This window comes from Tribolium madens, unplaced genomic scaffold (assembly GCF_015345945.1).
Source record: "Tribolium madens isolate multiple individuals breed KSU strain unplaced genomic scaffold, Tmad_KSU_1.1 Scaffold_96;HRSCAF=242;Tcas5.2_LG5, whole genome shotgun sequence".
In the NCBI taxonomy this organism is placed as follows: Eukaryota; Metazoa; Arthropoda; class Insecta; order Coleoptera; family Tenebrionidae; genus Tribolium; species Tribolium madens.
In genome coordinates, this window is record NW_025401068.1 from 7262820 (window position 1) to 7277800 (window position 14981).

Below are 14981 nucleotides of genomic sequence, written 5' to 3' on the forward strand. Positions count from 1 at the left end.
TTCAAACATTCAAACATTACCATTTTTACAAATGTAATTACTTTTTGGGGATTGTAATTTTGTTCATGTTGGCTACGCTTAGTTGTCAGAGTTCTTTCATGGTGAGGCGCAATGGCCGCCGATCAAGAGCAATTTTACCAAATACTAACAACCCTTTTATCCACGGATAATAACATTCGGACCCAAGCAGAGGTACGTAATCACTTTTTAGAATTTTAAACTTTTGGAAATCAATAAAATCTGTGCGCGGCATGTTTTAATTTGAGCGTAAATCGCACCGAAACCTCGTTGCAACAACGTGTATTTGCAGCATGGTCCTTTATAATAAAATTGGACTATGAATCATCATGGAGTTATTTGGCCATTTTTTACCGCATGCCTAAATTCCGAATTCTATTCACCTTTCGTCACGAAGCGCATTTTTTTGCAATTCATTTCAAATTATAAATCTTGTCAGTTATTTTTAGCCCAAAAAGGGCGCCAAATCTCAACCCACCTGTACTTTTCCACAGGAACTTTACAACAGTTTGCCTGTGGAAGCAAAAATCAGCCATCTTCTAGGGGCGATTCACAATGCCGGTCTTGGGGACGAAGCGAGACAAATGTCAGCGGTCCTCCTCCGCCGACTTTTCGCAAATGACTTTTTGGAATTCTTCCCAAAATTGCCACCAGCGAGCCAAGCCCAACTCAAAGAGCAGGTCCTTTTAGCCATCCAACAGGATCAGACAGAGCAACTAAGACACAAAGTGTGTGAAGTTGCTGCTGAAGTGGCTAGAAATTTAATTGATGACGATGGTAACAACCAGTGGCCTGAATTCCTCCAGGTAATTAAAACTACAAAGACACTCAATTTTATTCAAATTAGTTCTTGTTCCAATGCGCCAACGCCCCAAATAACGTCCTCAAAGAAGCAGCTCTTCAGATGTTTACAAGTGTCCCAGGTGTTTTTGGTAATCAACAAAACAACTACTTGGACTTGATCAAACAAATGCTGATGCAAAGTCTGGCCCCAACTGAGGCTTATGAAGTCAGATTTCAAGCTGTGAGGGCTGTAGGCTCGTTTCTTTTAATCCACGACAAAGAAACGCAGATTTTGAAACATTTTGGCGACTTGCTCGCCCCCATGTTGAATGTTATTGCTGAAAGTGTGCAACAACAGGATGACGACACGCTGTTGAAGGTTCTCATAGATCTAGCTGAAAACACCCCAAAATATCTCAGACCTCAACTGTTACCCATCTATGACATGTGTATGAAAATATTCAGCGATGCAGGGGCCTTGGACAGTTGGAGACAGCTTGCTTTGGAAGTAAGTTGTTCAACAATGTTTAAATTTGTTGTAACATATTGTTTAGGTGATGGTAACACTTGCTGAAATGGCACCCGCAATGGTCCGAAAAAATGCGGGAAAATACATGGAGCAACTCATTCCTCTTATCTTGCAATTCATGGCTGATTTAGAAGAGGAAGAGGGTTGGGCAGAAGCTGATGAAATTCTTGACGAAGACAACGACGCCAATAACGTGGTTGCTGAGGCAGCTTTAGACCGACTTGCTTGTGGGTTAGGTGAGTAGGTTGGCAAACCGTTTTCGAGGAAATTGAATTTATTTGGTATTGCGACGCAATTTCCCGTCGTTGAGTCATCTTTTTAAATGAATTATGAAAGTGTTTTTAAGCAGATTTTGTTTTTTCATGTTGCGAAATAATTGTATCTTTGTTAGTCGCTTTTCTTTTACGGAAGAATTGCTTTATAATTTAGTTCAATTAATTATGCAATGTTAGTGATAAAATTTTATTGGCTAATCTAAATTATTAATGGTTCTGTCCTTCAGATGCGATGATATTTCATTAGCATAGATAAAGTTTTGAATTTTAATTAATCAATAAGTTATTTAGTGCATAGTTATACCCGAAAATTCACTGATAAGGAGCCGTGCATAATTTTTATGATCGCCCAAAATTTGTATGCACAAGGTATTTAATAACAAAAATTTTGAAGGTGGTAAGGTGATTTTACCCCTCGTAACTCAAAACGTCCCTGCTATGTTGGCAAGTCCGGACTGGAAGCAGCGCCACGCTGCCTTGATGGCCCTCAGTACCATCGGTGAAGGGTGTCATAAGCAGATGGAGGGTATGTTGCCCCAAATCATGGATGGAGTCCCTGGAGTGATGGAAGGAGTTTTGAGATACCTCCAAGATCCCCATCCTCGGGTCAGATATGCAGCTTGTAACACCATTGGTCAACTTTCAACCGATTTTGCCCCCGTCTTTGAGAAGAAATTCCATGACAGGGTCGTACCTGGCCTACTTATGTTATTGGATGATAATTGCAATCCAAGAGTGCAGGCTCATGCCGGTTAGTTGTTTGTTAAATTTGTTTAATACTATCTATTAAAAAGTTAAATCACCTTTGATATAAATGGCTATTGTTTTGTATAGGAGCGGCTTTGGTTAACTTCGCTGAAGATTGTCCTAAACACATTCTGACAACGTATTTGGATAGTTTGATGTCAAAATTGGAAGGGATTCTAACAGCGAAATTCAAAGAATTGGTCGAGAAAGGTACCAAATTGGTTCTCGAGCAAGTCGTGACAACTATCGCTAGCGTTGCCGACACTGCAGAAAACGAATTTATCGCTTACTATGATCGCTTGATGCCCTGTCTTAAATACATAATCCAAAACGCGAGTAAAGACGAACTGAAGCTTCTTCGAGGCAAAACAATTGAATGTGTCACCTTGATTGGTATGGCCGTTGGTCCTGAGAAATTCATGTCTGACGCGACTGAAGTCATGGATATGTTACTAAAAACGCATGGGGAGGGCGCTGAATTACCCGACGATGACCCTCAAACCAGCTACTTGATTTCCGCTTGGTCCCGGATTTGCAAAGTTTTGGGCAAAAACTTCGAACAATATCTACCATTGGTCATGGGTCCTGTTATGCGAACAGCGGCCATGAAGCCCGACGTGGCCCTATTAGATAACGACGACATGCAAGGAATCGAAGGAGATGACGACTGGCAGTTCGTATCCCTCGGTGAACAAAAGAACTTTGGCATACGGACAGCCGGATTAGAAGATAAAGCCGCTGCGTGTATGATGCTTGTTTGTTACGCTAGAGAGTTGAAAGAAGGTTTCGCCAACTATGCGGAAGAAACGGTCAAGTTGATGGTCCCAATGTTGAAGTTTTATTTCCATGATGGAGTTCGAAACGCAGCTGCGGAGTCGCTTCCATGGCTTTTGGAGTGTGCGACTTGTAAAGGCCCCGCATTCGTACAAGACATGTGGAGGTTTATTTGTCCTGAATTAATGAAAGCTATAGATACAGAACCGGAACCGGAAGTCTTGATGATTCTCTTGGACTCGCTTGGAAGGTGCATTCAGACTCTGGGGGCCGGGTGTCTCGACCAGGAGGCCATGACTGAACTTTTACGTATAATAGATAAGTTGATGAACGAGCATTTCGAGCGTGCCGATGACCGGCATAAAAAACACCTCGATGAGGATTACGACGAAGTGGTTCAAGAGCAACTCGAAGATGAAGAATCGGACGATATTTACGTCTTGAGCAAAATTGTAGATGTGATACACTCCCTGTTTTTATCATACCGGGAGGCTTTTATACCGTTCTTTGACCAAATTTGTACCCATTTTGTCAATTTGTTGACACCGAATCGACCATGGGCGGACCGTCAGTGGGGTATTTGCGTTTTCGACGACGTGATCGAGTTCACGGGGCCGGCATGTGCCAAATACCAGGGATTTTTCCTGCAGCCGCTCGCCCTCTACGTCAAGGATAAGAGTCATGAAGTGCGACAGGCGGCGGCGTATGGGTGGGGCGTGTTGGCCCAGTTTGGCGGCGAGCAATTCGCGGGGGAGGTGGCCAAGATTATACCCTCGCTGGTAGAGGTGATCAACGATTCGGAAGCGAAAGAGGCGAGGAACATCAACGCGACTGAGAATGCCATCGCTGCCGTCACTAAAATCATGAAGTATAATTCAAAAGGGATCAATGTGGATGAGATACTTCCGGTCTGGTTTAGTTGGTTGCCCATAATCGAGGAGGTGGACGAGGCGCCCCATGTTTATGGGTATTTGTGTGACCTGGTGGAGCAGAACAATCCGCATATTTTAGGTGACTTGAGGGTTAGTTTTGCGATTTTTTTCTTAATGATTAGTTGCAGGTGCCGGAAATTCAAATATTCCTAGGATTGTTACGATAATCGCAGAGGCGTTCTACAGGGAAGTGATCGAGCCGGGAAAACCGGAAGGGTTCAGAATGGTGAATCTTGTGCGGCAGGTGCAGTCCAACGAGTCCTACTTTCAGAGTATAGTACAGACTTTAGCACCTGAATTGCAGCATGCTCTACATGTTGCTCTTCATGCGCCGCCTCCATCTTAGTTGAATTTTTGTTCGCAATTTTTTTTATGATTTGAACGAAAAATTTCAAATGAGTTGTCGCTGATTATTTTTATATCATTAATGTTATTTTATGAGATCTTTTCCATTATTTTTTAGAACTAAATTTCTGATTAAAATATTTCAGCATGTAAATATTTTTCTTTTGCAACTCTGGACTGTATGTGATACTCTTCATTTTGGATAGCATCGAGGACGAACATATTTTTGATTGTTAGTGTTTTTAAATATATTGAAAAATATCGACATGATGTTAAGCCACTTCAATAAATCGTGATTTTCTCTATTTTCATTGTTTGAATATACTCCCATACATTTTATGCTCTCCTTAAAAATTCACGGCTAATGCCAACCAAATAAAACATTGTTTTTTCTTTAAAACGAATGATTCCATATAGTTTCTCATAAATACATGAAGTGACTTAAACTTCACAGCGTACGGGGTTTAAGCCGCCATAGAAGTTTAAAATCACTGATTATTGAAGCTAACTTCCAAATATGGGTAGGTAGCTCAATTTTACACTAGCAATAGGTAAGTGACCCCAAAAAGAAATAACTGAAATAATTGTATTAGTAATGCACGAAAATACCTATTAAAAAGTATATAGGAATAATATTTGAGGAAGGATTTTTATATCAAACTGTAATAAGAAACATTGTTGTCAACTTTTATTAAAAGCCTTTAGAAAATACATTTTATTTGGCTTTCTTGGATTTGATCTTACGCATGTAAAATTCAAGTTCTTTCCCTTCCAAGATATAGCCATCTGCCCTTCCACACTGACCTGGTCGCGACGCCAAACAAGCTGAAATAAAAAATACATTTAAAAACAATGAATTAACAAAAAAAAATCAGTAAAGGTAAAGAAAAATCAGAGTAACTATGACAAAAGCAAATCATCGTTCAAAAAAGAAATTCAAAACGAATTTCACTTAAGAATTGAACTCGCTTTAATTTTTTTCATCAGAGGAAGTAACAAAAAAAGGTCAGTTTTCCAAACATAACATACCCAAAAGTCTACCAGTTTGAAACTGTTCTTCAAGAGCGGTTTCTACTTTCGCGGTCTTTTGTCTAGTTTCATACTTCTTTTGCACCTTCTTGCTACGTTTCTTATTTAAAATAGCTTCTTCTTCGGCCGTCTGCAATAAAATCACACATTTGAATTACCAAACTTTCAAGTTTCAGCATAAAATAGCTAAGAACAATCAGTGAAAAGCTAAGAAATTTGTAATCATAAAACTTTCATATGACACGCAATTCATCACCAAAAGAATGTAAAAGCATTTTTAACTTAAGAGATACTTACCAATTTCGCACCCTTCTTGCGTCCCAAAGTCAAAATATAGTGGCTCTCATACCATTGTCTGAACGGGGTGGCGTCGACAACAACAATCGCGTTCTTTACCAATGTTTTGGTACGAACCAATTCATTGTTGCTGGCGTTGTAAACAACGTCAATAATACGGGTTTTGCGGGCAGTACCCTCGCTGCCCCATGCAAAATTGCCTGTATCTAACCTTAAGGCTCTATATTTCAAATTTCCACCACGCGTGCGGACATAGTGGATCCTTTGAGGACCTAACTTTGTATTAGCAGCGGGACGACCTAACTCGAACTTCCTCTTCTTACGGAGAGGTTTCCTTTTACCTCCCGTAGCCCTCCGCTTATGCCAATGGTCTCTGCTGATGCCTAAAATACAAAGTGTTTAGCTACAAAATTCTGGAAACTTAACAGAAACAGTGTGATTTGGCATTAATTCAGATCGCTGTGGGATGGTTTGGAGTCGTCAGCACAACACATCGGCCAGTTTAATCTTTTTATCATCATGTTATTGTGAAAACAAGACTTAGGTTATGTCACAAAAAACTACCTTATCTCTATAAAATTGACGAAAATATAGGTTCAAAAGCACAATATTCTAACAAAAAACCAATAACAAAACATTTTAAATTAATAAGTTGAGGGCAAATTTAAGGATGATTGAAGATTTTCTAAAAATATTAAAGCACGTACTCACCCATTGCAATGAAGTAAACTGAAAGAACGAGAAAACAGGAAGTCACTAAGCATGATAAGTAAAAATCCCTAGATTTGACATGACTTTTAGCGCCTTTTATTTACATATGTACACTTTTTGGCTTTGTAATTACGTTATTAATTTAATATTTTCTTAAAGCAGAATTACTTTGAATGCGAGGTTTTAATGACCAACAATTGATAAATTCGACTATACAAAAATTCCATTTCCGCAATTTGAAATGTCAAAATGGCGGACGATGCTGAAAACGACGATCAATGGTTATACGGCGATCAGCCCGAAATTTCTCAAGAGGAGCCTTCAGCGGATCCTCCCCCGAATGAAGAGTCTCCTACAAAGCCTGAAGAAACAGAAACTTTGCCTCCTCCAAAGGTACCTTTTCAGAAATCATCGGAAACTTGTCCTAACCTTACTTTTCAGCCCATCGATGATGACAAACCACCAGGTGTTGATGATGAACCTGAGAAGGAACCCACTAACGAGAAAGAAGATGAAGAGGATGGAGAAGTGCAGCAGAATGGTGAAGAAGAAGACTTAGACGACGACAGTGATGATGATGTTAATGTTGTCATTGGGGATATCAAAACGACTCCTTCTTACACCTCTCTTAATATCAAACGAAGCGGTTTGTTGACTACTACGGCTCCCGTTGATAAGACTAAACAGGCCCAACAACCTGGCAAATTTACCGTTGACGAATTTGATCAGGCTGGGATGATAAATGGCGTTCCCGCGACTGAGTACAATTTAGATTCATTAGAAGATAAACCTTGGAGAAAACCTGGCGCTGATATAACTGATTATTTTAATTACGGGTTTAACGAAGATACATGGAGGGCGTATTGTGAAAGACAAAAACGGTAATTTGTTAATTATGTACTTAAAAAAATCAAATTATTTATGTCATTAGAATGAGAATGACTGAATCAGGAGTTGGTTTAGCGGCACAAATGACATCAATTGCACGAGGTACAGTTCCAATTATGAACGATAACAGTAAATATTCAGGAAATTTCCTTGGAATACGCAAAGCAGGGCCACCACCAGGAAGACGTATGACTGGGTCTATAGACGTCATTGGCGGTACAGCCCAAAGGGCCACTCCCACTCCCGTAGGCAAGGTGGAACCACCTAAAATGAACGTTATTCAGGTGCAAGACCTTAGTCTCCCGAATTTTTGTTCTAACGTAATTTCAGGTCATGACCGCTGATAGAAGAGAGTACAGTAGGAAACCCACAGGTTTCCCAGACATGTCCGTTCCTCCTCCCAGCACCTTTGAGGATTTCCAGCCCGAGTACGGTTTCAATCCAGAGCCTGAGCCTTTTTATGGAGGCTACGAACCAACGCAAGATTCTCAATGGGGAGCCGAAGGTGAACCACTCTCAAGTTGAACTCCCCACTGATTTTTTTAAATTTTAGGTCCTAATCCATTGGGGCCACCTCCAAACATGCACATGGGACCTCCAATGAATCTTCCAATGCCTGTTCCGTCACCAAGAAAGGATAGTCCAACTCGGAGGGACTCAAAAGAAAGGGAAAGGACGAGGGAAGACAGTAGAGCGAGGTCTGAGAGGCCGAGGGATAGGGATAGGGAACGGTCCCATAGAAGAGAAAGGTCAAGAAGTAGGTCGAGAAGACACAAATCAAGGTCTAGGAGTCCTAGCCATAGGCACAGGAAAAAGAAGTCAAGGCGGCATGATGAAAGCGATTAGGTTTAGGCTTAGTTAATAAGGGATAAAATCGTTTTGTTCACCTTCCCTATGTAAGCATTTCTCTAGGTTTTGTATTTATTTTTTTGAAATAAATCAGTTGTCGAAACTGTCATTTTTTATACCAACCTGATGTAACGAAATGTGAGAATTTATGACTTAAATACCGGTTAATTTATTTACTAATAATTTATGAGTTAGTTAAAGTGTTATAACCGGTGATTCGATTAATAATTTAATGATTATTGTTAATCCGATTTTAAAAATTAATCAATGCTGGTTATGCGCGTGCGCAGAATTTAGCCTATAACAAAAATAGGAGAGGTTTCTGTCAAAATTAAACCGAGTTTGTGTACGTTCGCAAGAATACTCTCCTAAATATCGATTATTTTGGTACTGTGAATATAAAATAACCAATTTGTTAAACGATGTGAAAAACTAAATGAAAACATTGTTTGTCCTCAATGATGTAATTGAAAAATCGCATTCTTACCTAACCTGAAATGAAAATATTCAGTGTACAAATTTTCATTTCTTTCAATTAAAACCGTAATAATTACTCTAAAGACAGCAAAATTGAGTGTTTCGATGTGTGTGCCATAATAAAAGTGTGTCAAGCAGCCCCAAATCGACGTTAACCGTGGCCGAGAACGACTCCAAAAATGTAAGTCGGCTTTTTTCTCTGTCACGTTTTTTGCTTAAACAATCAAATTTCAAAAGCAACTTGGTAGCATGTTTATCAAGTTGAAAAACGATGCACTAGTTCTTTGTGTCAAACAATAAGTCGTAAGTTATCCCTCGAGTGGCAGCTCAAGCCTTCAAGTTTACCTTTTTACAGGTTTGTATGTAAGTTAGGTATTTGTCTATTTTTTTCTGTACTTGTAGTGTTGCCATGCACTGTTTTCTGATATTCAGCTGTTTAGGGTCAAGGTCAGATGGGGGCGGACACCCCTTGTTGCAAGCATTTGTTTTTGATGAAGCGCTAAACTCCCTTGCTTTGATAAATGTTTTTTGGTTGCTTCCTTTCGGCGAAGATTAATCGGTTTTTTGGTATGTTAAAGTTTCGGAAAATAATTACACCCTACGGCTTTTATGAGGGTGCTTACTGAAAATCGTTCATCATCTACATGTGCAGATTTTTTGCCGGACGATGAAAAACTCCACTCGGAAATCGATTTCGTTGCTCAAATGACGGCTAATTGATATTCAGAGGAGGAACTCGACATGACTTGGAGATGTAGGGCTACATTTCTTGATAGCTTTTAAGAATTTGGCCCCTATTGTGACTCAAACTCAAGATAAATTGTTTCGATTATCTTTTGAAGAGTTGCTAACAGATTCGTTTGTTTTGAAATTTTATAATTAAATGTCAATTTGTAATACCATTTGTCAAACAGGAGCAAAACAACAATCTTCTAAACCTTGTAATTTTTATGGAATTGAAACAGATTTTACGTTGAATTTTAATGGAATATTTTATAATGCAATTCGGCAGTTTTCATTTGAACGTAATTGTTTTATATTTCATTCTAATTGAAAGTGGAATTTTTTATTTAGTTGTACATTATTTAAAGAAAGACTTTTTCGGACTACAAACAAATACTGCGAAATTGTCGATTCATAATGATCATGTCTGGGATATAAAGTCACACAGTAGATAATAAATAAGAGAGACACAAAGATAAATCAGATCGGCTATGTTTTCAATGAAAATCTCAGCGTAACAATATCTGATGTTTATTTATTCAAAAATTGGCATAACTCGTTACTCTTTGTTTATTTTGTCATCTGCTTCTAAGATTTGGCCGTTGACCAAATGGTACTTTTCCCCTCGCTTCATCTGAAACCTTACAAAAATCAGACAAAAAATTACACAATTATTTTTCTAATTAAAGGTCAAAAAGTTACAATTATATAAATCTACTTTTATTTTAAGAACATTATCAGTGTTAATGCAAAAAAGGTGATAAGGTTTAATTTTCATATCACTGTGATAATTACTGTTGGGCTACGTCACGATGTAAATTCGATTTTTTATATCTATCAGCAGTAAAATTTGAAAACTCATTGAACAAGACATGAAAATAGACATACCATCAGGAATTAATAAATAATACTAATATAGTCCGTATAGTGGCTATTATTGCAATTTTTATTTTTTACTTTTAAATGAGTCGTGTTTTTTTGCTACAAATGAAGAATTTCTGTCATCAAAAATTAAATAAAATTATTGAATCTTGGTAGAAAAACGGATTTTATGTTATCTATCCTGCTTTTTTCTATTATTTTTGTATTGTTACATTGACACTAAATTCACGTGATTGCTAACACAACTTATAATAAAAGATAGGAGTAATTCCTATTACAAAGAAAGTAATATCAACAATTGTTTATTGTTTTCTACCCACCATTGTGATATCGAACAGGAATACACGTTTAGTAACTTAACATTTTTGTGTTGTTTTGATCGAGGGGAACTATCACTAGGTATAGAAGGTTTTAGGTCTTATTACTTATTAGTTATTGTTTGTATTTATTGTGGTGTAGTAGAATCAATTCACTTGGATATAATTTGGGCAAGTAATGAAAAAATCTAAAATTAATTTTACCGAAATATTAAATCCTTTGTACTCGTAGTCACTTGCCTGCGGTTGGTGCTACTATAATTACTACAAAAGTATAAGACTTCCACTCAAATAATAATCAAAGTAGATAACAATAAAGCGTTTATTTTTCATAAAATGACTATAAAATACGCTTTTATAGCTAATTATTTTTGTATCTTTGTATGTAGTAGAATTCTCATTCAAATTAGTATAGTACAGTGGGACGGCGATAAATCTATAAAAAAGAAATATTTTTTATTTCGAAATCTCAGTAATTCTAATATTTTTTTTGCAATAGGTACATCCAGTTAACGAGATTCTACTGTCTTTACTACGTTTGAGTAAAGGCTGACTTTATGAACTCACGACAACTACAATTTATTTACTATGCTTATTTATTGTTTAAACAACAACAAATTTGTAGCAAACAACAAAAATGTTTTAGTCAAACATTTGACCAAATGTCAACGCCATCACCTACGAGTACCATCATTCATTAAAAACCAAAAAACTATTAGTATCAATAAAATTATGTATACCTACATGTATACATACTTAATAAGTTAATGTGTTGGGAGTCGTTCTGTGTTATCTTGTATAAATATTCAAATAAACAAATATGTTTATCTATGTAATTAAATTTAATTGGGTTTGTCTGTTGGTACTCCTTTTCTATGTATAAATAAGTGGGTTATCGATCAGGTAGTAAATACTTTACTCACTAGCCCATAAATCGACCGGATTAAGTTATCAGCGCACTTGTAAAAAAACTAACAGTAGGTATTTGATAATATGCCTTTACGAATCCAGGGCTTGCAACAAACACATTTCGCTGAAGATTTCGGGTATTATGTGATAACGTCATTTAATTTCATAAATTGATGTTTCATTATCCCTGCTTCTGATTTTTACATCCTAATCAATGTCATTACGCGGGCCTGGTCCCATATTATCGAATGTCTCCGATGCGTTTTAATTAACCATACACGTTCGGATTTATGGTATTAAATAATCCGCACATGGCTCCTGACATAATAATTGTTATTAATATTTCGCTTACGAAAATGTACCATGGTGAGTTCAGTTACCAGATTGATGTTTCGTGTTGAAGATAATTCAGTTTACACGAAATAGGACAATGATATAGGATTATTTTCACGTTTTAACGCGTCTTGGGGTCTAATCTTGAAAGACATGCGAAAGGGGAAAGTTCAATTCGGTGAATTGTATTTCTAGTGCGACTGGTATAATATTTTATGTGCTTACTGTTCTGACAGTTTGGATTAATTCCAATTAATACTTATGTGGAAACAGTGATAAGTACTGTCGCAAACTTTCGAATCTGGTATTATACAGTTAGAAGATTTTTTTGTAATTGTAATTGGTTTCTATGGCGTAAAAATTGACACAGGTTGTTGATGTTAAAATAATTTGTTCCTGGCTTGAACACAATGTTTTTATCATTAAAGCAAAAACGACTAGGACTTCCTAATTACATTAAATTGTTTTGCGGAATTAATATTGTTTTTAAGTTTTAACTTTAAATGACCAAATCTTATTTTATCATGTTGAAATATTACAAAATAAATCGTGAGGGATATGAAATATTAAAAAGCGTCATGTATAACTGTAAAATGAATACATTTGTTTAATAATGGTTACATAAACGGTGGACAACTTTTGACGCCATTTAATGAAAATAAGGAAATCAAAATAAATATAAACTACAAAACTGTGGGTAAAATTGCATTTAATCATTCTAGTACTTATATTTTTTTTAGAAAACCACAAAGTACTTAAGTCATTGAACCAGGAAAATAAAAGTGCAACAAGCTAGCTGGTCTATGAATCTTTTGTTACACAAATTTTGTTTTGAAATAAATAAAACATTTTCAACAAATTCGTGTTTTATTTTCTATCTCCAGATAATGCGTAACTGGGTTCATTTTCATAGAGAAGACTAATCGTATTCATTAATGTTTATTGCATAAAATTAACATTTTATCGTGTATTTTTGTTAAAGAATTGATCATCATTCGAGAATAAATCCCGTATCAGCTAAACTGATCTTAAGATATTCCCCCTCGTCCTATTATCGTTATTTATTTACCACTAACCACACTCCGGTGTATAATACACAAATCTACGCCTTGGGCTTCCAAATTCTGCGATAGCCGATTACATAAACTATTAACTTCCTCTTCGATTGCGGCCGCAGCTACAGAAGATTCCAAGATTTTCTTTTCGGCATCACTAATCGATTTAAAATTGCGGTTGTTTTGTTACGAGCCCTCAGGGGGTACATTTGGCTTCATTACGCCACTCTGCAACAAATGTCTTCATTCAACGACTAAATTCACTGGCATTGATTTTCCAAAAGAGGCAACTGAACACCAAATACTTTTGACATTTTTGTACGATGTGTAGAGTCAACATCCGTGAAAAAGCTCCACTTAACATTCAACGACGTATATTTCTTGCTAATAACGAGAGGATTTTGATTGAAAACTTTATGTTAGGGTTGACGGTTTTGCAGTTGGAAACTGATAAGTTTCGAGTTTGTTCTTTTCCGGTAATGTTTATCAGAATAGACCGTTCCGTCGTCGAAAACGAAATCGATACGAACAGGAAGCATACCGAGAAACGGCAAAGCTCGACATGACTGGAACTCTCCACGCTGTTGTCATCCCTTGCATGACATACATCTTGTCAATTTTTAAACGAAAATCGATGAAAAGCGACCTTGTGCATAGTTTCCTCGATAACGTTATTCCGCAATTTTACAAAACTAGGCTACGATTTTTTATCTCTGGCCTTGACTTTCCAGATTTACGGCGAGTATTGTTCCAGGGATCAAGTTGTTACAAAATATAAAAAGTTTCGTAATTTAAAAACCCGCAAAACATGATTTTCCAGGTTCATTGATTTCGAGCTTTTTCCAGGAACAGTCGGCAAAAAGCTCTTAGGCGCTTCGAGAATCAAATGTATTAAAATTTCGTGCTCTTATCTTCGTATTTTGAATGAGGTGTTTTCAAAGTAAAGTTTGGAAGATTAAGAACGGTTAATATGAAATACATGGATCACGGAGTTGATAAAGTTTAGAGCACTACACGTGGGAATCTAAGTTTCGGGATTTTTAACAAAGTTCTCAAGGCTTTTTTCAATATCTATCAAGTTAAAAAAAATATTAAAATCGATCGAGAATTTTTACAAAATAATGCATTGCATTCACTGTGCGGATATTAATTAAGAACTAGTTTTATAATTTGTAGTAGTTGTATAAAGTGTTTTTAAATGAAATTTTCAAGAAAGTTCTTGTTAAAACTGATCAAAGTGAATAATAGAGGGAGATAAAATAAACCGAGCAATTAACTAGTCTAAAAATCTTAAAAAATGATATTTTATCGCTCAGAAAACATGTTATTAGGTAGTAAGACAGATTATGAAGATGCGTTTCCCGGTGAATTTTGCTTTTAATACATTTTTTTTTTAGATTAGTTTAAAAAAGTAATTGTTACTTTTAATGGCCGACATAAAAATTGCACTACTAATGGCAATTATATTTAAATAATTAAGTATGTACATGATTACAATACTTTTTTATGAACTTGACATTTATAAAACCTTTATTTAATAGACTAGTGTTTCCACAAGATTAAGCACTTATGTAGATACTTGTAAAATTTGAAACAATATCAAAAGAATCACCCATTTTCATCATCTGTTTAAATGTAACAATTAGGTTACTGCTACAGTGCTATTTTTTATGTTTGTTATATTTTGTTTTGTTTATTTTTTCTTTTTTTGTTTTTTTTCAGATTTTATTTTGCTTTGAGTAGTGAGAAGCCGATGATGTCAGCCCACTCTGGTGGAGAAGGTCGTCAACATAGATCAAATTCTTTCGGTGCACGAATATCATTTCGAGGTTTACACGTTTTATTACGAGATGGCATCCATTGGCAGTGAGTTAAACATTTAGATAAAATTGGATAAAACGTTAATATTGTCAACAACATTTATTTATCGGCGATTTAACACTCATGCGATCTTTCGTGTAGCATTTTTACTTTTAATTTGTTATCAATATGCACATTATTGATGATGATTCGAATACACAGTTGGTGTGTATTTTCAAAATAAATGCGTAATGTGACAATTTCGAAACAATTATTTGGGACACTATGCAATGTTTGGATTAAACATT

General features: G+C 36.4%; 4 protein-coding genes across 5 annotated transcripts in view; 3 read left to right on the forward strand and 1 right to left on the reverse strand.

The window, feature by feature from the left end:
* Nucleotides 1–76: 76 nt before the first annotated feature.
* Nucleotides 77–4708, forward strand: LOC123013948 (importin-5). Its single transcript, XM_044412828.1, has 7 exons — nucleotides 77–192; nucleotides 513–824; nucleotides 866–1309; nucleotides 1356–1566; nucleotides 2000–2356; nucleotides 2440–4137; nucleotides 4187–4708. The coding sequence occupies exons 1-7, from the start codon at nucleotides 112–114 to the stop codon at nucleotides 4402–4404; spliced, it is 3321 nt and encodes a 1106-aa protein (XP_044268763.1). The 5' UTR covers nucleotides 77–111; the 3' UTR covers nucleotides 4405–4708.
* Nucleotides 4709–5078: 370 nt separating this feature from the next.
* Nucleotides 5079–6568, reverse strand: LOC123014013 (40S ribosomal protein S8). Its single transcript, XM_044412897.1, has 4 exons — nucleotides 6441–6568; nucleotides 5730–6112; nucleotides 5433–5562; nucleotides 5079–5228 (listed from the first exon to the last, which is right to left on the reverse strand). Exons 1-4 carry the CDS (start codon nucleotides 6442–6444, stop codon nucleotides 5119–5121), a joined length of 627 nt encoding a protein of 208 aa, XP_044268832.1. The 5' UTR covers nucleotides 6445–6568; the 3' UTR covers nucleotides 5079–5118.
* Nucleotides 6569–6597: 29 nt separating this feature from the next.
* Nucleotides 6598–8281, forward strand: LOC123014011 (pre-mRNA 3'-end-processing factor FIP1). Its single transcript, XM_044412896.1, has 5 exons — nucleotides 6598–6833; nucleotides 6882–7321; nucleotides 7372–7612; nucleotides 7659–7833; nucleotides 7882–8281. The coding sequence occupies exons 1-5, from the start codon at nucleotides 6690–6692 to the stop codon at nucleotides 8172–8174; spliced, it is 1293 nt and encodes a 430-aa protein (XP_044268831.1). The 5' UTR covers nucleotides 6598–6689; the 3' UTR covers nucleotides 8175–8281.
* A 221-nt stretch (nucleotides 8282–8502) lies between these two features.
* Nucleotides 8503–14981, forward strand: part of LOC123013851 (TLD domain-containing protein 2) — a 37749-nt gene continuing 31270 nt past the window's right edge. Inside the window, exons 1-2 of one of the 2 annotated variants that reach the window (XM_044412685.1) lie at nucleotides 8503–8835; nucleotides 14596–14739. In XM_044412685.1, coding sequence (XP_044268620.1) covers nucleotides 14627–14739 — 113 coding nt within the window. In that variant the 5' untranslated portion in view covers nucleotides 8503–8835; nucleotides 14596–14626. The remainder of the gene's footprint in view (nucleotides 8836–14595; nucleotides 14740–14981) is intronic. The other variant, XM_044412687.1, reaches the window with a different exon arrangement.